The sequence below is a fragment of the Ammospiza caudacuta genome, chromosome 3 (assembly GCF_027887145.1).
Source record: "Ammospiza caudacuta isolate bAmmCau1 chromosome 3, bAmmCau1.pri, whole genome shotgun sequence".
NCBI lineage: Eukaryota > Metazoa > Chordata > Aves > Passeriformes > Passerellidae > Ammospiza > Ammospiza caudacuta.
Genome location: NC_080595.1, coordinates 4,110,728 through 4,133,386, shown reverse-complemented (window position 1 = coordinate 4,133,386; position 22,659 = coordinate 4,110,728). Strand labels below are relative to the sequence as shown.

Below are 22,659 nucleotides of genomic sequence, written 5' to 3'. Positions count from 1 at the left end.
ACTGGCATTTCTCTGCTCTCAGGTTCAAATGTGGTTCCAGAGGAAGGGAAAGAAAGTGTTTCCAACAAACTCTGCCACTCAAAGTAACTATCTGCAACTTATCCAAACATTCTCTGGGCAGGTTTAGAAAACTTTAACATCTAAGTAACATTCAATTCTCAGCTTTTGCTCTGATATTCATTGTAGCAGGCCTCTAAGATTCAGTCACCAAGAAAACACAAGATACACCTCTGAGAATTATCCTATACACTTCTATTTAGCTGTATAGGAGCACACCGTGTGCATCATTATGGATAATAGTGAGTCAGTAACTATAAAAAGACCATGTTAAGTGGTTTCAAAACCCTGGACTGAGAGTCACATGAACCAGTTTACAGTCAGGTTCCAAACAAGCCTTCCCTGCTGTGTTTTAGTGGCCTTTCCTCACAAGGTATTACAAACTGAGCGTATTTCTACCTTAGAGAAAGCTCAGTAAAAAGTAAACACACAAAAAGGAACACAAACCCCAATGGCCACAGTATATTTCTGCCTCAGGACATCTGCTGCTCATGAACTCTCCCCTCTGCACGACTTCAGTGCGTGCTTTTGGGCTCTTCAAACCAAATGCACAAAAATAAAAGCATGACCTGTACTCATGATTAAATGCAGCACTTCTCAGGATATATAAAACACAAGAAACCGCAGCAGAGTATTTTGGAGCAAATTCTTAGAAGTGAATAGCTACAGAAAGGAGTATGTGAATTAGAATTGGCATGAAAAACTATTTCTCATGCTTCAGCTGTGAAGTAAATCCATGATCTCTCTAGGCATGAACTCAATGACCTCTGTAGAAAAATATCACTCCAGAACACGGTGGGATTGTACCCACTCAGACCTGGGGCTTCTCTTTACCCAAAACAGCATCCAGGGGGTTGTGAAGCCCAGCACGACCCTGCCATTGGTACCCACAACCAGTGAGTCCATTCTGGGGGCTTGGCCTGGACAACACACACAACACTTGTCCCAACAAATGTCACATACTGGATTTAAAGCAGGCTAAGACCAGGAAAGCAGCAGAGTCTCTGCTCTTTAGGACACACAGAAAGCAAAGCAATGTTTTCCATGGTGGTGCTGCACCTGCCAGCAGCTCATCCTTCCCCATTAGCCCCAGCAAGTTATCAGTGTTGAGAATTCTGTTCTTCACCAAAGAAAGGATTTCATTAGGGCAGATAGTACAAAGAGTAACTCACAAGTGTCACTACATGAGCAGCAGAGAACTCCTTTTTTTTGATTTCCCAAGCAAGACAGGCAACTCGTTCCTAAATCACTTAAAATTTCTTGGAGTGGAATTAAGAGACTGTATCATTCCCTCTGGCAGGTAACCCCAGAAGTACAATTAGGCCAGCTCTTATACTTTTATGATAGCACTTGTAATGTTTATTGCTGGCATTTAAGGGTACCCCAGCTCCTGACTCTTTGCATGAAAACTTCAGACTTTTCAAATAAAAGCATTTCTGGCCCTGCTGAGCGGCTGCAATGCTGCTCCTGCCCAGCTCCACTCTCCAAGACAATTCCTTTCAATGGCTCCATTTAAGACAGGTCATTACAGAAGCTAATTATGCTGAGCAGTAAGAAAGAAGAAATAAATCACTATTTCAAACACAACAAACCACCAGCTGTGAAAGGACTGAACTTGTTCTCTGGAGCACTCTGCACCCACCTGGTTTCTGATCATGGCTGCTCCCACCTGAGCCAAGCTCCTCCAGCCTGGGATGTCCTTCCCTCCAGGAAGGGTCAGAGCAGCAGCACTTGCTCAGCTCCTGGCTCCATGGAGCTGCTCACTCCTCAGGTAAGAGAGAGCAGCCTTCTGCTCCTCCCAGCCACTTCCCAAAGTGCTCTTCCCCACCCCTTCCCACAGGGCCTGAAGCTGCTTCCAGATGCACCAAGCCAGGCTGACTGTACAGGTTCTGCCACAGCAACATGAAAGCCATTCTGCTCCTTTATCATCATCCACCAAACACACAAGGCCAGGAGCTGCTTTACTGAGAGCAGCTCCACAACACAGCCTCACAAATCAGTGTACAATAAAGGCAGGTAAACCTTGGAAATCCACTCAGATTGGGGAGCTCCGTTTCTGGGAAGAGTTACTAGAAATGGCAACATGTGAGTTTCTGCTCAGGGACTTTAACACTGACCTACATAATTTTATTAGCACTATTCATATGTAACAATCATGTATCAGTCAAGTGTCACAGTAAGAAGTGACATCTGAATTCTTACTAAGAAATAATAAGACACAGCCCTCAAAAAGGAGGAAAGATTTTCTTGGCAATCTTTTCTTCAATCTATCCAAACTTGTTTCAATTTTTCAATCTTACATGATGAAAGACAGACAACTACAGAGCAGCATACCAGTAATTTTGTTCTTCTTTAATAATTTAACTTAGAGTAAAAAAAGGAGTAATTTTAACTGTACATTCCCACTTCTCCTCTCCCCAGTGCTTTGTTTTTTCTTTCAGGTGGTTCAGAGCCCACCTGCCAGTTAATTTTCTTATTAGTCCTGCATACAAATTGTTGAACATCAGAAGGACCCTGTTTGATTTTCAAAGTCTGTACCTCACAGTAGAAAAACAAGTCATTCTCATGAGCCCCTGGGAAATGTTTTGAAGTCTAAAAGAGATCAGTGAACTCACTGATGCAACATAATTAATAGAAGGATAAAGACACTCCTAATGAGAGTGTTTTAAGGAAAGATTTATCACATCAATTGTTCATTCCAAGAAAGTATTTTCATTTTGATGTTTTAATTATGCATTTTAAAAGTGAATGTTAATAAACCCAGGTGATAAGGGGTGATGTTACAGCCAAGTTCTGCTCAGATATTGTAGCAGGTCTGAACATTTTGCAAGTGATGAATTAATCTAAACCAGCATCCATCATGTTAAAGGTGATTCTTCTATGTCTTTATGTCTTGCTCAACATCCTTGTACACTGAAAAGCCACTAAAACTTTGTCCAAGCATACAGGATAATTCTTTCTCCCACAAAAGAGTTGCTCAGCTCTTACTTCTTATATTCACAGTTTTATTTTGAGTGGATAACTCAAAAAAGAATAATTTTTAGCACTGAAATATCTTCTCAGTCCACAGAATTCCACGTTCTTGTATTCCCATCTCAGCCTTGCTACACAAGATGAAAATAAAACCAGGAACAAGCAATGCCTTCAAGTTTTTAATCAACTTGAAGGCTTTGAAGTTCTACATCACTTTAAGCATAAATAGTGTCTATTTTATAAATCTGATTCACTCTCATCCACCTGCAGATTCTGGAGAAGGTTCTAGCAAAGGTCACTTGTATTTTCACCAATTATCACACCTCTTTTCCTGAAAGAGAGAAAACACTTTGTAACCAACTCATTATATCAAGGTATGAGATTCAAACATGTTCCTTAAAACCAAGATTTCTTCAGTGAATTTCCCTTCTTTTAGTGCTGTCAGTCATTCCTAGAAGGCTGCCAGAGATTGAGTTCCCACTGGTGCACTGTGCATGTGCCAATCTTGCTGTGTAACTGCTCCTGATTTTTACATCAGACACCTTCCTGTTCCAGCAGCTTTCCAAGAACAAGAAAACCCACAGAAATTTTGGGGAAAGTTGAGGCATGAGCCTTCTGACAGTCAAATACATGCTGGAAAACTTCCTTAAGGAAGAGCTTTGGCCATTTCATAATTGACTGAAATCTTCTCTAATCAAGAAAGCAGCTTATTTTTTTGTTCTCTTCCAATACCCTGTTTAGGTTTTTCTTTAAAAGGTAGAGAAAAATGATGTTGGAGATGAACAAGTAAGTTTGTTTTGGATAGAGGGGGCTGTTTAGACTGTCAGAGACTGTCAAGGCATTCGAACCAATTTTATAATATCAAATTTCCTACAGCTACAACTCACTGCAAACCCAGACTGGCAGAATTCTTAGCAGAGCTGGCAGTGCAGCCCTGAGTCAGCTGAGCTGCCCTGCTGGCCTTACCTGTCACTGGGATGAGGTGGAAGGCTGTGGAACAGCCCCTCCCAGGACAATGCTGTTTTTATCTGTCAGGGTTTTCAGGCTGCTGCTGCCTGGGGACTGCAGGATTTTCCGGGAAAGCCTCATCCTGCCGTCGGTGGGATCACGGCCAAAGTATTTCACCTGGTAAGGGAGCACAGCAGTCTCACACTGAGCAACTTCAAGAGCTGGAAATAGCATTTTCCTTCAAAGATGGAGGGTAGGGTTGAATTTTTTATTAAATTTTTTATCAGTTTGATGCTAGAAATGCAATAAATAAGCATCCTTTAGCCTATATTGCTATCAAATATTCTGGTGCCTAGATAGCAAGAGGATAACATTAAACAAAACTTGAATGATCAGGCCTTTAACTAGCACAGAAAGGGAATCCAATGTGGAAAAATATTTGCTTCATAAACACTAAATAAATAATTAGAAAAAAAATCAAATTTTACAATATAAATGGTGGTTTTTTAGCATTTTAATGTTAAAAAATAATTACCTGAATTTCTTGTCCAACTTCTAATCCCAGGGCACTAGGGTGTTTAATCTAGAACAGAGTGTTTTACAGAAATAAAAGTATTAGAGTTTGTTTTAAAAATCCCTTCATTCAGGGGTTCTTCATGCTACACTACAGGGGCTCAGCACTACCAAAGCAACAACAGGTTTCTGAATATTAATGGAAAAGGGTATTGCAGAGCCAAAGAACTTGGTGTGAAAACAACTGCAGCAGTCACACAGTTGATTCTTTGCAGCAGAAAGAATTAGAACAAGGAAGTGCTGCTAATTACCAGCTTTTAACCTGGAAATGGGCTGTGGAACAACAGTAAGTGTGTTACAGCCATGCCAACTGGGTAAAATAAATCTAATTGCCCATTTTGTACCCATTTAAGGATGGCTTACCTTTCTTTGATCCAGCTGTGAATTATGAAGCAATACTGGGGTCATGTTTGGGTACAGTTTTACCATCACTCCAGAATCCCTGCAGCAGGAACAGCACAGTTATGTCAAAGGGCTTCAAGAAAAGTCCACATTTCACTCTGCATATTGTCCCCAAAGCAAGCAAAACTTGTAAACTTCTCATAAACCAAATTTTACTCATCCCTTTTAAAAAACCTTTTATCCACCATAACATATCCACTCATTTTTCTTTAACTGAAAATGGATGAGAATTTCTTATTTCAGGGCAGTATTTCACTAATAGGTACCACCCAAAATGTAATTTTTACTAGACAAACATTGTGATGAAAAGTGGAAAGCAAATTCATATCATCCCTTTCGGATTCAAAGATGAAAAAGGTGAAACTTTTATAATTTAGAGACATTCTAAAAACTACACAAACAGCAAAAAACCCCAGCTTTATCAGTAAATAAAATATTTTCACCAGAGTATCATAAAATATCAGAAATTATACAGGTACCAATATTCTCAGCATAAATATGGCACTCTTAAAAAAAATATTTAATATTATATATTAGGTATATATACATACCTAATTATGATGTAATACATATATATATAATAATATATATATTATTATATATATTATATAATATATGTATTACATCATAATTAGGTATGTATACATACCTAATTATATATTATATATATATTATATAATATATATTATATATATTATATAATATATATTATATTATATTATACATACCTAATTATATATTATTATATATATTATATAATATATTATACATATATTGTATTATACATATATTATATAATATATATATTATATATATTATATAATATATGTATAATACAATATAAATAATATCATATAAATAATACATACTATATATAATTATATAAATATATATATATTATATAAATAATATATACTATATATCATAATATACACTATACAATGTATTATATACAATATATCATATACAATATACTATATATTATATAATATGTAATAGCTATGTAAATAAGTTAATTTCAACTCCCAAGCACTTTTTATACCTTATTTCAGTAATTGTGGCTGTGTAAATTGCCCCAAATTCCAAATTAACTTCTTGCTGTAAAAGAGAAAAAAAAAAAAAAAGAAACCAGTAAGACAGGAAGGCACAAAGAGCAAACTGGAGCTAAGGCAGAAGTGTGAGCTCACATCATCCTTGCAGATCTCCCCAATGAACTCCCTGGCTTCGTGCATCGCCCCTGGTGTGGGGGCAAACACTGAATACGTCTCCTCATCCAGCTGGCTCACAGTCACACCTGGAAAAGGGGATTGGGGACACAGTCAGGGCACACTGCACAGATTCACACTCAGAAAAGACTTGCTCAGAGCAGAAGGGTTTTGCACACTCATTAAGACCTCAGACTTCTAACATTATTTAATTCTTAATTATTAAGTTCTTTATCATTATTTAATCTTGTTCAGTTTAGGCATTGAACAACCCACCTCCTTGCAAATACCTCAATAAACTTGTGGGCCATAAAAGAACATAAAATTATTTTTATAATCCTTTAAAGGCTGCAAAAAAATCCTGAATAAATGTTAAGGGTTATGAATCAATTTCCTAGAGAATTTTAATAATACTTGCATTAATAGCTGAGGGAAATGAAAGTGCTTTGGAGCCAGAATGGTAAAATTCTTGGCCCTTCTAGGAAAAGGAAATAAGATTTTTCCTCCTTTTCTCCACCCCAATCCCCTGAGAAGCATTAATCAAGTTCACCACACCATTAAGGGTTTCAGGTCCAAAGCAGAGCATCTCCCTGTAGTCTACAGATACCAGAATTTTTTCATTTCCAGTTTGCACTGAGCATTGAAACAGCTCAACATACAAGTGTGAAACAAAGGGAAACACGTGAGGATAAATCATCACAGGAATCAAAAATGTCTCACCAGTCTGTGCTTGAAGTTTTTTCAAGTTGTAAGCCCCAGGACCAACGAATCTTAATCTTTTTGATAATGGAACGTGGATGGTTTCTGAAAGAACATTTAAAAACCTTTGAAGTGCTAAATATAATCATCTTGAAAGCTATCACACAAAAGGGCACATTCCTGGAGCTTTTCATCTCTTACAGCTACCTGTGGTATCTGCTGAACAGGGATGTAATTACAGGCAAGAACTGAAATTAATGAAGACACAGAATAAACTCTGATGACTGTAAATTACCTTAAGCCATACTGATACTCTCATCTACATCCATTCTGATTTTGTCAGAGCTTCACATAACTGCACTTAAATTGTTTTTTGGTGTACACTGAAATAGGAGTGCTGCCCCATGTGGCAATAGCAATCTCCTCAAAATAACAAAAAAAACCCCACAATCCCTCCACAAATTATGCCCACAGGATAAAGGCAAATATATATAACAATCAATCATTTAAAAAAAAAAGGCATTTTAAGCAGAAATATATTGTTAAAAAGCTATGAAATTCACACAATAACATTACCTACAACTGGTCCACTTTCTTTTCTGTTAGGTCTGGGTTTTGCCAGTGTCTGGTTCATAATTTGTAGAATCTCCCTCTTTGCAGCTAGAGGCAATAATAATTTTAAAAAATCAGTAATTTTACATATGATTAAAAGAAATACATTAAGTTTTTGTTATACAGTAGAAAACATTCCTTGTCAAAACCTGTCTCCTGCCTAGCTGGAGAATGTCAGGCTGAAAGTTTTCCAACTCATTAAATCCTTATTAAACCACATAGCTTCACTTTCTCATGTGCTTCAAGAATATTTTAGCTGCACATGTCAGAATACAGATGGCAGCAAGTTTCACTTGTAAATATAGCTGAATTTATGTGAGAGGAAGTTTGATGTTATATTTATAACATTATCCTGTTGAATTTCAACAAAGTCATGCAATGTGTGTTAGTCCCAATCATGCAATGGCTGAAGTTACTTTGAAGTTGGTTTAGAGCTTACTGATGAAGCCAAACCCATTTCATAAAGATAGCTTGTTTTTCTCACAATGAGAACAAAAAACGAACAGTTAATTGTTTAGTTTCCTACAACTTAATTCCATTTATAATATAATGAAATGGGTGTAAAAGCAAGAACAGACCTACCTGTAGCTTGCTGAATAGCTTCCACCACAATTTTTATTGGTATTCCTGGCAGCTTCAGATCAACCTGACATGAGAAGAATTAAGTGCCATCAACATGTCAGGAAATCTCTTTTAATACTCTCAGAGTTTCACTTGAGGAAAATTCCAGCTCACAATACCTGCAGTGCAGTTATCCCTTTGTTGGTGCCTGCCATCTTGAAATCCATATCTCCATAGTAATCTTCAATTCCCTGCCAGCACACACAGACAAAACCAAGTTGGAGTCATTTTCTCCACTATGCCAAAAGTACAGAGGAATTACTTTTGAGACTTCCAAGTTTTCTTCAGCTTTATTTGCTGTTCAGGATTAACTGTTCCTTTCTCTCCTTGGAAATCAAGAATTTTTGTGGACAAGTTTCTCATCCACAGCTGATCTTGTGCTGCCAGTGGCTGCACATTTTCCTCCCCAGCCCCTCTCCCAAGTGCTCGTTCTCCCCCAATATGCAGTGTCCTTCAGTAAATTATTCATCTTTTTCTCCCATGAGGAAAGACAAAATTAATTGGAAGGAGAAAGCTGATGAATGCTTAAATAACTAAAAACATGAAAAATAAGAAACATGACTGGACATATCATACAAATTTTTCAAAATGAGGGAGAAATTTGGGTGATGAAACAAAAGATGAAACAAAATTTTCCAGGAGTTTTGGTGGTGCTCGCATGGGTCAAAGAGATGAGAATCTTGACTCCATGTTTCAAAAGGCTGATTCATTATTTTATTATATATTATACTAAAAGAAAATTATATACTAAAACTATACTAAAAGAGTAGAAGAAAGGATTTCATCAGAAGGCTTGAAAGGAATAGAACAGAATTGGAATGATAATAAAATCTTGTGACTGATCAGAGAGTCTGAGACAGCTGGACTATGACTGACCATTAATTAGAAACAACCACATGAGGCCAATCAAAGATGCACCTTTTATCCACAGCAGCAGATAATCATGGTTTACATTTAATTTCTGAGGCCTCTCAGCATGTCAGGAGAAAAATCCTGTCAAAGTGATTTTTCATAAAATACATCCATGACAAGGAGTGATGTTCTGGAACTGACTGGGTGGAAGGTTCCAGAAGAAGCCACAAGAGGTATTTTCCAGCAGTGAGCAGCAGCAATTTTAGGAGAAGAATGTGAGAGCACTCACCAGGATGTCTGTCAGCAAGCGATAATCCTCAATGTCCCCCTTGCCCTGACTGCACTTGGTAACCAGGCCTATGGCTACACCTGCCACTGCATTTGACACTGGGACTCCTAGGAGTGGCACAAAAACACATTTCAGAAGCCTTGGGTCATGTCCAGATCCTGCAGCACATTATCACATGTGGTTTATCCTTGTAAGTGCTTTATTTTGTACCTGCATCCATTAATGCTAAACTTCCACCACATGCAGAAGCCATTGAGGAGGAGCCTGGAGTTGGAATACAGGAAAAAAACAGGATTAAACACTGAAAAATGGGTCTCAATACAAGCTACAGTTATTTTCCTCATCCTGTAGCATAAAAATGCCCCCAAATACCATTTTGAAAGCTCCATTCTTCATGAACGTGCTTTTTATTTTAAAATATTTCAGGTGATAGTTTTAAGAACATTTAAACTGAAATCTATTATTTAGCATGTCTATAAATGAAGTTTGTCAAACAAATTTAGTCTCCAGCCTCGGTTAGAAACAAGAAAATCCTAATACCATTGGATTCCAAGACTTCAGAAGTAACTCTGATTGTGAATGGGAAATCCTGGGGTATAACTGGTTTCAAAGCTCGTTCTGCCAGTGCACCTGTTAAAAAAAACCCAACAAAATAACCACTAAGTGATCCATAAATAAAAATCAGATAAAATACTGGAACTTTCAGCATGGCATTTCTCTAGTCTGGACTTACCATGTCCAAGCTCCCTTCTGTTCATCACAGTAACTTTGCCAATCTCATTGGTTGCATAAGGTGGAAACTATGAAACAAAAAAAAGTGTACACACAAAATTAACCTGCTTTTCTTTTCCATTTTAAAACATCCACTTAGACAAAAACATCTTCAAAATTTTGGTGCGTCTCAAAGTAATTACACATTAAAAATAAAATAATCAAACCACCACATGACTTCTATCAGTCACTTGGTTTGCAAACCAGGACCAGTTCAGGTAATGTTTAGTAAATGTTTTATTTCCACAAGACAAAAGAGAATAAAGCAGTAGCAAGGTAGCTAAGAGAGAACACAAGAAGCTTCCTCCAAAGGAACTTGTCAAACCACCAAGCAGAAATGTTATTTCTGTCAGAGATAATGGAACAAGATCTGCCTGTTGCCTGTAGGAAACACTTTGGGCAAGCTCCAAAGGCTGAGAGAGATCCAAGATGTAAAAGATTTATTTACTATTGCTGTGCCATGTCAGCTGAACATATTAATAGAGTTTACTAAAAATAATAGCACAGGTTAATCCTGCTTTCAGAAAGAACCTGTTCTGAAGGAGCTCACCTAATGTTATGGCATGAAAAGCCTGTATAAACTGGCAATTTACAAATTACCTGCTGCTTTTCAGGAAACCAGCACTTCTGCTCACATAAATTGATGCATGAATTAGCACAAATACATTTTAGCAAATCTAGAGCTAATTTGTAACCTTGGAAGTGATCAACTGCACCTTTACAAGCAAGACATGAAGCCCTTCTATCAATCATGCAGAAAGCTGTAACACAGGAGAAGTCTCACCTCATAATGCAGCATGAAGTTTTTATCTTTAATTCCACTATTAATTAAAAACAAGATCATGTCAAAACAGGGGCAACCAAATGTGTTACACACAACAGGTAATTCAAACTAATTACAAATGGACCCAGCCAAAGCCAACAAATCAATACATTGCTGATCACCCACAGCTACCAAAATTAGAGAATATTACAAACTCTTCCAGGGAACAAAGATTTAACTACAGTAAAGCTGAGACATTAAAATGTAAAAGCTCCCACACTGGGATGAAATCACTGGGGTGACATCACTGCAATGTGGCTCTAAAGGGAACCCATTTCACTTCAGCAAGGAAGTGTTCAAAGCACAAGGACCAGCTTGCTACATCCCAAGTTAAATTTTCCATAAATATTTTAAATACATAAACCAGACTGGATGTCACTTGTAACACTCTCCAGTTTCAAATGTGGGCTATGGAATTAATGTCACCCTAACACAAACCCATGCCATGATCTCTGGAAAGCAGGCCACTTCAAAGTCTAATTTTACACATTTTTCAGTCCCAAAAAAGTAACTATGTGGAAGTTGAAGGGGATTTTATGATTAAATGTTCATCCTTTTGTTACTACTGCCAAAGCACCAAGACATACATACCTCACTGCTGTGGAGATAACATCTGACTTTACACTGGACTCTAGAGAGTCAAATGTAACTGTACACAGAACCTAAAATGAAAATGAGCTAAAGTAAAAAATAAACCCCTCTTAAAGCCTTGCAGCCTTCAAAAATGTTACTGTTTATGAAGAATCAAAAAGAACAAGTCCAGCAGCACATGAGATGCCATCAGCTACCACTTGTAGAACCTTTTTTCTCTATCACACAAACTTACTCCTAGTCTGCAAAGACCACACATTCTTACAAGCAATCCCATTTAAAAATATTAATTTAATGCTGCTTAAGTAGGAGCCAAGAGCAGTTTGCTCCCTAAGAAAGATGTAAGAGACAGGGCCAGCTGCAGGCACAATGTTGTTTGTGCCTGTTTCCCACATGGACTTGCAGTGGGTGTTATTTTTAGTGGGATAAGAGGGGACAACACTGAGGAGTAAATCACTGAACTGCCACCCTAAATCAGTGCAATAAGAACTCTGATCTATGGCTGACAGTCCTCTAGCAAAGGGAGCTATAAAAGTACAGAAGACCAAATCTCAAATATGATCTTACTTCAATCCACCCAACAGCTGACACTTTTGGCAAAGAAGAGAAAAAAATCCTCTCATTATTGCAATTTTTTGGGTAAAATTTCCCTATTTGGCTCAGGTTGCGTATGAAGCTGCTTTTTTAAAAGATTTCTCATGAGGTGCCCAATTTAGCAGTGCCCTACACACCAATGTGCTTCCCAACCCACACACTTCTGCTTCTTGCTATTTAAATGTGAAGAGAAAAAGGAAACTGGCATTTAATCTGCCAGCTTTTGATAGTTCATTGATCATTTCTGATGTTTAAGTGACACTACCTGTGTTTGACCTCTCTGAAACAAGGCTGATCCATGAAGCATTTTGAACATGTTCACTTCACATTTAATGTCTCTGAGGGAAGTCAAATCTCTCCCATCACACCTGAAGTGACAAAGAGAGATGAAGAGATCAGTTCAACCACAGTCTTTGATTAAAAGCTGACAGAAATATTATCAGTAGGAGTTTGACACACCCACCTTCTATATTCATTTAGCACAAGATTTCTAAAAATGTCCTTTGAAACCACATTGAAAGATTCCATGATTTCGTAAGGCTCAGCCTCCGGAAATTTTTCTGGGTATAGAAAAGAAATTGTTGGGAATTGATTTTATAGAACTTTTACTAAAATAGCTTCCAACAAAGAGTTAGATACTCTAACTCCAAGCAGTGCTACCTCCATTAAAGCATTCTTAAAATATTAACAAAAATGATACCTTTCAGCTGTTCTTCTGTTTCAAGCCTTATTTTGTTGATTGCCTCATCTCTCGAAATCTAGAACAGAGGATTTGCAACCAGTTAACTCTACAGGGCAGAACAACAACTGAGGTTTGGGGCTGTTTCGTTTAAAGATCTGCAAAAATTTAAGGAATAAGGAACAGAACTGTCACACAAATTGAAAAATCAATAATGAGGTTGGAAGGGACCTCAAGGGTTGTGTGGTCCAACCTTCTTCTTGGCAAGAGCAGTCTAGACAAGATGGCCCAGCACCCTCCCCATCTGAATCCTAAAAATGTCCCACACTGGGCAATCCACCTCTTCCCTGGGGAGATAATCCAGTGACTGAGAATTTTTCCCAAGCAGAACATTACTCTTGTGCCCAGCCAGAACTTTCAGGAGTGACCTGCACCCAATTTCTCCTCTTTCTTTCCATGTGACTCCACCTCCATATAACACAAGCAAATACTCTGGTCAGGTTAAAAACTTAGAAAAAAATTAATTATTATTACAAATAGATGCAGGGAAGAAGACAAGCTTAAATTACAGTAGCACTGAGGTTGGAAAAAGGCCCTGAAATCATCAAATCCAACCTATGATCACCACATTGTCAACCAGGCCATGGCACATCCAGTGATTCCTTAGAACACCTCCAGGGACAGAGCTTGAGCTAAAAGCTTAAAGAACTCTACCCTCCTACAGTTTCATTATTACATTAACTCAAAAAATAATTATATCAAAAGTCATTACTTACTTTATCATGGCTTGAATCTGTGAACACTGCATAGATCTTGTTAGAAGCAAGTCTTTAGGGAGAAAAGGAAGAAATTTTGAAAATACAACTTAAAAAACACTTCTATAATCAGGGTTTTTTTTTTTTTTTTTTTTTTTGAGGACTAAATGTTTGAAAATTATTTAGAGAAATACCAATCTGGTGAAAGCACACTCACAAACAATCCTACATCTGCATTACTTGTTCTGAACTTACTTCTTTGCAAGTTCCACGATCTCTTCAGGAGCAATAAATAATTTCTGGACAGTTCTCTTGACCACCCCCCGCTCCTTCACCAGCTGCTGGATGCCCTGGATGATGTGCTGGGTCTGCTTCACCCCCACTTTGATGGCATGGCAGAAATCTTGCTGCAAGATGTTCTCAGCAGTTGCTTCCAACATAACTGGCAATGGAAAGTTAAAAATTCAGTGAATTCCTGTTTCATTGTTCAAGAGCAATCTAACATTAAGCTGCATAAATATGACGGAATCTACTTAAAAAAAAAGTTACCTATCACTGTTGTATAAAAAAAATCCACATTTCAAAGGTAAGGAAAACATCTGCAAAGATTTCCAAGCCCTCAACAGACAACAATTCACTTACCAACTTGATTTTGTGCAGCTCCAGCAACAACTAAATTTAGAGTACTAGAGGCCATCTCTTTCCTAGTTGGATTGATAACAGTCTCTCCATCCACCAGCCCCACCCTCACTGCACCTGCAAAGAAACTCCACAAAGTCATTTATTATTATAATAATTACCTTCTTTAAGGCATCACTGTACTTGGAGAGTTACACAGCTAATAACAATAATTAAAGCTACAGACTAATTTAAAAATATCAGCACATTGACTGGATATTAAGAACTAATCTAGAAGACAAAATTACCTATTCTGTTTTTATTTTGAGTATTATCACTGGGTAGGGAAAATAATGCCAGTATTTCACACAATGCTGTGAGTGTGCTGGGAGTTTTTTGTTATTTCAGCACATATTTTCTAGGAAAAAAAAAAAAGGCAGCTGAAATTGTTCAATATTTGTTCTCGGGTAGATCTTTTCTCTTCCCAGAAAATACTCACATGGAAATAAATCTCTTGTTGAATTCCTTGAGGAAAAGTATTCTCAAGCAGTTATTTTCCAAACAATGCTTTTCAATGAATATGGTTCTCTTAAGAGAAAATTAATTTATTGGTCTCTATAGTACACTATTTCCATATTGTATTTCCTCTCAAAAGTGCATTTAGTCCAGGAAAAAAGAATTCCTTGAAGTGCAATAATCCTATCCATGGTAAAATTATTTCCAATGCTTGAAGTTTAATGTTTAGATTCAGCTTCTACTTAAAAAAACAAAGCACCATCTGTGGTCTAAATCTTCCATTCCATTAAAAATCACCCATAATTTAAGAATATTTACTTACCAATAGGACCATTCCAGGGGATGTCAGACAAGGCAAGTGCTGCAGAAGCTGAAAGGAAGACAAAAATCTGGATTAGGAAAAAGCCTGATCTCATTAAATCCCACCAAAGCACCAATTTCTCACAGCCTTCTTACCTCCATTAATTGCCAGAATATCAGGATCATTGACACCATCTACTGCTAAAAGATTACAAAGGATCTGGCATAAGATAAAAGACAATGAATCATTTTGACCTATACATTTTTATTAGCTGTCAATACAAAGCTAAGGACAGTAAAAAACCCCAGGTATCTACACAAGTCTATGTTTCACAGGGAAATTTTTTCAGGTATTTAAAATAGAAAGCTGACAATAAAGCCCCATTAATGGATAATATTGTATCACATCATATATAAAATATTTACTATTAGTATCTTTCCTCTGTTGAACAGAGGAGATTTTGTTCCTGCCCCTTGACAACAAAATTCAGAAAATAGGATGTAATAATAAATAAAGACAAGGATATTACAGACTAAAAAGCAACATTACACTTGTTTGTGAAGAGCAAACCCCTCCCTGATGTTAACAAAAATGATTTTTCTTAAAACAGGGCCTGAATAATGACATTTTCCTTGGCCATATCCAAGTTTTCCATTTTGAAGGTAGCATGACCTACCTGTGTATCATAAAAGTAGCCTGCTGGGAAGAGAGGTCTGATTGAGCGATCTGCAAAGGACATAATCAAACTTTTCATAAAAATTCATAAGAATTTGGGTTTCAGCAATTAATATTCAGCTTGTCCTGAAATGACCCCACAAGAAACTGACAAAATGGGGGTTAAAAACAAAAAAAAAAAAGAAAGAATAGTGGAGAACCCAGAAATGTATTAAATGTATTTAGCATGACATATATAACCTTAAAATTTCAATCATACTGACAAATAAATTACATGTTTGTTTTCTGACAGCATTATAAATGGTATTTATAATAGCATTATAAATAGTATTTTCAAACACTCACAAGAAAATGACAACATTTTTAAAGTACATTGTAGATAAAAGGTTTCAGCCTACCTATTACTCTGCTTGTAAGAATTTCCTTATCAGTGGAACCAAGCTCTCTTCTTAGATAGTTTGTAGGAATTCTTCCTGCTGCAGCAGCTTTCTGCCTGTAGTCAACCTTCCAAAGCAAATTCATGATTAATGACAACTGATTATTTACTGCAGAGCCACAGAAACCCTCACAAGGGACCCAAAAGGGATCCTTTTTATCATTTTATTTTATCATCAACTGCAATTCTGAAGTCCAGACTCTGCCATCTACTCTTTGCATTCCCCACTCCCCCCAGCACCCTGAACTCCACTGTTTAAGGACTATGGCTGCTAAGTTCATCATTGATTAGCACAAAACTAATTCTTAGTACTTAATTAATACTTTGTACTTAATTAATCATTAGTACTTACCACTAATGGCATAAACTGAGAAGGAGAGGGCTTGGTTTTGCTGACTGCTGTGACCATCACTGCTGTGTCACCTAGCTGGGTTAAGAAAAATAGGTAAAAACAGAAGTTATCTGAAAAGAAAATAATTCCCAATGTTCTAAATTTATTTACAAACCAGTAATTCTTAAGAATGATACTCTGCAGAAAGCCACCACATAAATCCACAGCTCATGCCCTGGTTTTGCTTTTCAGACTTAATTTTTTTCTATAAAATACAGCTGTCCCTTTATTAGGGATGAAGTTGCCACTTGAAGTTCTATATCCCACAGGCTCTGATGCCCAACCAATGACTTTCAAGATTCAGGAATTTTGAAGCTGCACAAATTTTGGCTATTTTTTGTTTTTACCTGAACAACAGCAGATCCATCTGCAAACTTGGCAAGTTTGCCAGAAGACAGCTCCATCTTTCTAAAGGAAAGAAAGAACCCGTTACACAATTTCATAGTGAGTTCATGCACATTTCCCAGCAATTTCTGCATTCATCTGTAGCCCCAGCTGCACAGAATAAAGGCTGTGCTTCACAGGAGATACAAAAATCCTCTTAGATATAAAAATTGAAAGTCTTTGAGCAAAAGTGACCAAATCCACTTAAATTTCAAGTGTCCTGCTTCCTTTACCTTGAAGCAAAGCCTTGTAACTATCCCAAGGATTAGAAAGGTGAAGCATCACCTGCTCCAGCTGGGGTTTAGTCAGTGGAAAACACCCTCAAGGTTGAGGGGAGCTGATTGAACACTTCCCAGCACTGCTGCAGAGTATTCCCTCCTTTGTGGCAGAGAAAGGACAGCAACAAGGCAATGAGGACACACTTGAGAGCAATATATAAAAATATGGATTATTTATTCCAGGGGTGTGCTGGGTGCTACTGTACAAGGCCAGCAAACCTCCTGATTTTCCATTATTTATACACAGAAATCCAGAGCTGATCCCTTCCCAAGCACAGCCCCTCTATTATGACTAGTCAGTAATTTCTGTACAAGTTATCCCAGGCAAAACGTTCACATGCTCAGGGGAACACCTGGGCAAGGCCCTTATGACCTGTAGCTGTGATTTTTATTGTTATAATGAATACAATTCAGCTGTAGAGTCACAGGATGGTTTGGGTGGGAAAGGATCCTGAAGATTATTGAGTTCCACCCCTCCAGTACCCCAGGTTGCTCCAAGCCCCATCCAACCTGGCTTTAAACACATCCAGGGATGGGGCAGCCAGATTCTCTGTGCCAGGATCTCACAGGGAACATTCTTCCCCTAATATCCCACCTATACTTACTGCCTTACAATTTTAACCCGTTCCCCCTTGTCCTGTCACTGCACCTTTCCAGGCAGCTCCCTTCAGCTCCTGGAAGGCCACAATTAGATCACCCCAAAGCTTTTCTTCTCCAGGCTGAACAATCCCAATTCTCTCAGCCTTTCCTGACCAGAAAGATCTCCATTCTTCTGATCAACTTGGTGGCATGGAATATTTTGCTAAATTGGCAATGTACACCGGGACATCCATCAATGTCTTCATTTATAACATCCTTGGGGCTCCTCAGCCCCTGACTCAGCCATGACAGGGCTGATCCCACTGCTGCGGGCTCCCTTCTTGCTTGGCAGCACACCAAGACCCGACACCAAAGAACGTGCCGCCTGAGGATAAGCTCAGTTATAGCCTCAGATAACCTGCACACACCCCGCATTTTGCATCAGTTTTCCCTCACGTTTGTCTCGTTCTCCAGCCGGCCAGTGCTCGGCCGTGCCGCGCCCACACCCCTCACCTGCCGCCCACCTCCACCGTCACGGCCCTCCCGGGCCCGGGTTTGGGCCCCGCCGCGGCGCCGCGGGCACACAGCCAGGGCAGGGCGGGCCGGCCCGGGGGCAGGAGCCGCCGCCACCGCGCCGCGGCCCCGCCGCCATCCCGGGCCAGCGCGCCCAGCGCGGCGCGGCCGCAGCTCGTGGCGGCCGCCATAGCGCCCCCGGCTGGAAAGGGCGGCCGCGCGATTGGCTGGGGGCAGCGGCGCCGCGCAGTGAGAGCGGAGCGGATTGGCCGAGGCGCCGCCGCGCCGCTTTCGGTTCCGTACGGGCGCTACAGCGGCTGAGGAGGGTCAGGCAGCGCAGAGCGCGCCAGTGCCGCCGCTCCGCCTCTCCCGAATCCTGAGGTGAAAAGCGGCAGAAAAAGCTCCGACATAGCGCCTGAGGCGGCTATGGAGCCACCTCGGGCTGGAATCTGAGGAAAAGCCGCTCGAACGGGGGCTCGGAGCGAGGAAGAGGACGCCGGCAGCGGGCTGCGCCCTCAGGAGTCCCGGAGGGTTGGTAACGGCACCGCCTGAGGGGCCCCACCCTGCCTGAGGGGCGGCCCCACGGCCGGCTGGGATTCGTGAGGGGAAAAATACCTGCCTTTGGGATTAATTTACTCCGCAGACCTTGTTCTGTAATAAACCCAGCAAAAAAAACCCTAAAAAACAAAAACAAACCCAAAACAAACAAACCTCCAATAACACCACCCAAAAAACAACCAGGAAAAAAATACCAAAAAACCCCAACCAACAACAACAACAAAAAAACCACACCAAAAAACCCACAAAAAGCCAAAACAACAAAAAACACACCCCCAAAAAAAACTAAAAAGAGAAACAAACAATAAACCCCAAAAGAACCCCAAAAAACAGCCACCAAAAAAACCACCAAAAACAATCAAAACAAAACAACCTCTCCCCACCCCCCAAAAAAGTCACCAAAACATACTTTTCAGCCAAGAACACCAAAATAATCTGCAATGTGCAAGAAGAATAAAACACAGATATTGCTTATCACAAACTTCGTGTGCTCTTACAAGCTCAGAGTGCATCAGAATGTCACTGAGGGCACAGTGGTTTTGTTAGTTTATTAATTATTCCTCAGTGTAATGCAAAATAAATTAGTAATTAGTGTTAATTATGTCTCTGAGGTGAGTGAACAATAACGTGATTGTGGAGATCTGATCATGCCAACAGTGAGATATATACGGGATTAAGTGAATATAAACTATATGTCACACATCACCTTGAACTCATCTGCAATCTGCATTTAACAATTTAAATTTGGCAAGAAATTAGAAAAAAAAATTTCATAATATTCTACCATTTTATTTCTAAAGCTATTTTGATGTTGCTTGTTTACTTAATTCAGGTTTTCTGTCCAAGCTGCTTTTATAGGAAACAGATTCAAGACTGGGAGAACAGCCCAAGCAATAATTTTCCTTTTGTGCCAACATGTTTCTTATCTTTTTGGCAAGACACAAAAGAGAGAAGTAAAATGATCAGAAACTTGGGAATTGGCCTGGGTAAAAAGGCTGTTAACTTTATCCAGATTTACAATTAATTGGTACAAAAATGTATTAAGTGGCAAAGCAGAAGTGTTCCCCATATTCCCTTGAATTCACATTCAAACTGAATGACAAACAGACAATTGTTTGGAATGTTTTTCATGTAATTATTGCAATTGCTATTCTCACACTCACCAAGATGATAAATGAATATTTCATTGCTGTCATGGACTAACAGACTATGGCCATAGAACCACTGTCATAGGAAAAGGATACCAGAGCTTGGATTTCCTTCAAAATATTAGGCAGCAAACAAAATTAATGTTTAATATCGTGAAAGAAAGCAAAACTATGGTTCATTTATTAAGAAAGATTTGCACTTCATTTCCTTCTTCATTACATTTTCTTTGGTTTGTTTGTTACCCAACTCTCTCCATCCCTATCCTGCAGCTCAGTAAATCTCTCACTTCAAGTGAGAGACAGACACTTGTAAAGTGTCAGACATTTGTAAAAAAATGATGTGTGGGTATTTTGAGGGATGGTAAACATGCAACCAACTGCCCTAGGAAGAGGCTGTGTCCATTTTCAATGCACTCCTCCACTGCATGGCTTCTTATGGCTCTATTTTTTCCTGGGCTCAAGTTTTTCTGTCATACAAGATTAAATTGAGCCCCGTATGGAGTTTTGGCATAAAGCTCTACACACTTATTATTTGATTTATTATAATTTTATTTTAAAGAGGAACCCATTATACAGACCTAGCTCTATTAAAAGCAGCTCAATATAAAACTTAAATTAAAACCAAACCCAGCAAACAAACCTTTTTTCTATCATTGTTGATAAGGAATTGTACCTGCAGTTTTTCCAGGAAAGATGCCCAGTAGTGTTCCAGCCACTCCACCATGCCCTGGTGGTGCATCCCCTTCTGGCTTTTTTGCAAACTGTGAAGAGCAATTATGGCATCATTAAATAGTCCTGGGAGCCCTGGGATGCTGCACCTGAGCAAGTAACTTCTTTGGAAAGATAAACTTGTTTTAGCAGGATACAGATCTCTCATCCTAACTTTCTAAAGAAGCTTTGGGAGAATCCATTGAAATTGCATGACTTTAAACCAACTTATTTTCCCTTGGCTTTCTCTCCTCATTCCTGTCCTGTTTAGCTCTACTTTGAATTTCCTGCTGTATCTCTTGGGATGGCTTTCAGATGCCCCTGGGTTTCCTTAGCTGCTGTAACTCCAGTGGCTCAGTGTTCTTCAGAAAACGCACATGGATGAACTTTGCAATCACAATGGCTGTGACAGGTGGGTGTAATCTTTAATTTGAGTGAAATAAAAAGGGGGGCTGATTGCATTTAACAAATTGCCTATTTGCTTCCTGGATCTTGTTGGGACACCTGTGTCTCATGCTATTTTAGGGCAGCACCACCCTTCCTTCCCTTCATTCTCCTCCAGGTTCTTAAGGGCTCTGTGCTGCTCTGCTCCTGGAGCAGGGGTGAAATTGCAGCATTCCTTGTGCCCTGGGAATGGAAGGTGGACTCAAGCAGAAGGTCCGGGTGAGTAAACTGAAGCCTCTGCTCTTCCCTGTCCAAGAAGAAGGTGTAGGTGAGTAAGCTGAAGCTGTGCTGGCCTGCCAAATAAGTTGGAGATTTCTACAACCATTTGTTTTATGGGGCTGCTTGAACACATGAGAGAGTTAAAAATGCAAATCTTCTTTCCCAAACCAGTGCTGTGGTTTCTAAAGTGAGCTGGCTGTGTTGGGTCTTTTTGTATTTTATTTTTGTACTCTATAACAAGTAAGAAAGGTAAAGGGTTGAATAAATGTCAGAGCACACTTTTATTTTCCAGAAGATTTGCTTGGATGTGTCAGTAGCAAAAATGTACATGTGTGTAAAGCCTGTGTGTCATGCCCACAGTGTAATAGACACATAAGGTATCATCTTTTTTTCTTTTCAGCAGCAAATGTTGAAATAATTTGATTCCTAATTTTTATTGCTTGCAGCCTAAACTTAGTGAAGGACTTCAGGAGAGTGGTTGCTTTGTTTTTCCTCCTTGTGGTAGGAGACAACAGAAGCATAACACTAAAGAAAATATGAGCTCCTTACTTGAACTAGTGAAGTCAACTCCTTCATAATTTCTTGACCTCTCTTTTATCTTATTTATTATCTTGAGAGTTAAAGCATGTTATAAATCAATAAGCTGGGTTCTGCCAAGCCTTGCTGCTGGTGTATGGGATGCAATGTGTCTCCACAGGCCAGCTCTTAGGCGGCTCACATGAAGGAAAAACCCAGACCTGGGCAATTGGAACTTCTGGCAGGTCAAAACAGGCTCAGCAAAGGGTGGGAGCAGCCCCTGAAACTGAGGGGCTGGAGAGGAAATTTGTGTCCAGCTGCAGGGGCCTTGTAGCTGTGCTGGGGGCTGGACTCAAAGCTGTTCTGTGAGCTGGCAGGGGCAGCTCTGCAGGGGGGTGGGCAGTGATTGAATGTTCTGAATGAAACCCCTCCATATTACTCAGACACAAAGCCTCTATGTTCTACCTTCCAGGAGTTTTCAACGTCCTTGAGCTGTGCATTTGGGTGCTTTGACACTTAAAACCACTTGAATTTTCTTGCTCAGTCTGGATTGTGCTGAAATAATGATGTACATTGTACTCATGTGTATTCCTATCTAATGAAAGGAAAACTCTTCCCTCTAACAAACCCTGTCCTTTTAATGGTGCTACCTTTGTATTTTATATCTCTTTATTGAGCTGCTTTCTCTTTCACCACCTCCCCAGGAACCAGGAATGTTCCAGCTCGGTAGGACAGGTACCATGTGGAGGTTCTGCTTGTATATATTTACTCATTAAATACATAGACCTGTTTGTTGTGGTATGTGAGATTCTGCAAGTGTTCCTTTATTTGCAGTGTGGCTTTGAAGTGAATTACTTTGTTTGAAGTGGTTAATATGCTTTGGCAATGGGTGTTGTGCTGGGGGCTGCTCCTGCCATTGGACAGAGGGAAG

At 39.3% G+C, this 22,659-nt stretch overlaps 1 protein-coding gene across 1 annotated transcript; it reads right to left on the bottom strand.

The window, feature by feature from the left end:
* Positions 1–2,766: 2,766 nt before the first annotated feature.
* On the bottom strand, positions 2,767–18,335 carry PNPT1 (polyribonucleotide nucleotidyltransferase 1). Its single transcript, XM_058801231.1, has 29 exons — positions 18,136–18,335; positions 16,729–16,789; positions 16,343–16,417; positions 15,953–16,058; positions 15,556–15,605; positions 15,035–15,098; positions 14,901–14,948; positions 14,087–14,200; positions 13,700–13,886; positions 13,466–13,517; positions 12,711–12,768; positions 12,474–12,570; positions 12,276–12,378; positions 11,417–11,487; positions 10,787–10,823; positions 9,965–10,031; positions 9,772–9,861; positions 9,442–9,495; positions 9,232–9,338; positions 8,210–8,281; positions 8,052–8,115; positions 7,434–7,517; positions 6,879–6,962; positions 6,141–6,247; positions 5,996–6,051; positions 4,915–4,993; positions 4,514–4,561; positions 3,997–4,155; positions 2,767–3,361 (listed from the first exon to the last, which is right to left on the bottom strand). Exons 1-28 carry the CDS (start codon positions 18,324–18,326, stop codon positions 4,000–4,002), a joined length of 2,382 nt encoding a protein of 793 aa, XP_058657214.1. The 5' UTR covers positions 18,327–18,335; the 3' UTR covers positions 2,767–3,361; positions 3,997–3,999.
* Between the last annotated feature and the right edge of the window lie 4,324 nt (positions 18,336–22,659).

Coding starts and splice junctions, on each gene's coding strand:
- PNPT1 (XM_058801231.1), bottom strand. CDS start 18,326: ATGGCGGCCGCCACGAGCTGCGGCCGCGCCGCGCTGGGCGCGCTGGCC. Junction 9,339..9,441: donor TTTAGCATTAATGGATGCAG/GTACAAAATAAA, acceptor TGCCACTCCTAG/GAGTCCCAGTGTCAAATGCA. Junction 6,052..6,140: donor GGGAGATCTGCAAGGATGAT/GTGAGCTCACAC, acceptor TCTCTTTTACAG/CAAGAAGTTAATTTGGAATT.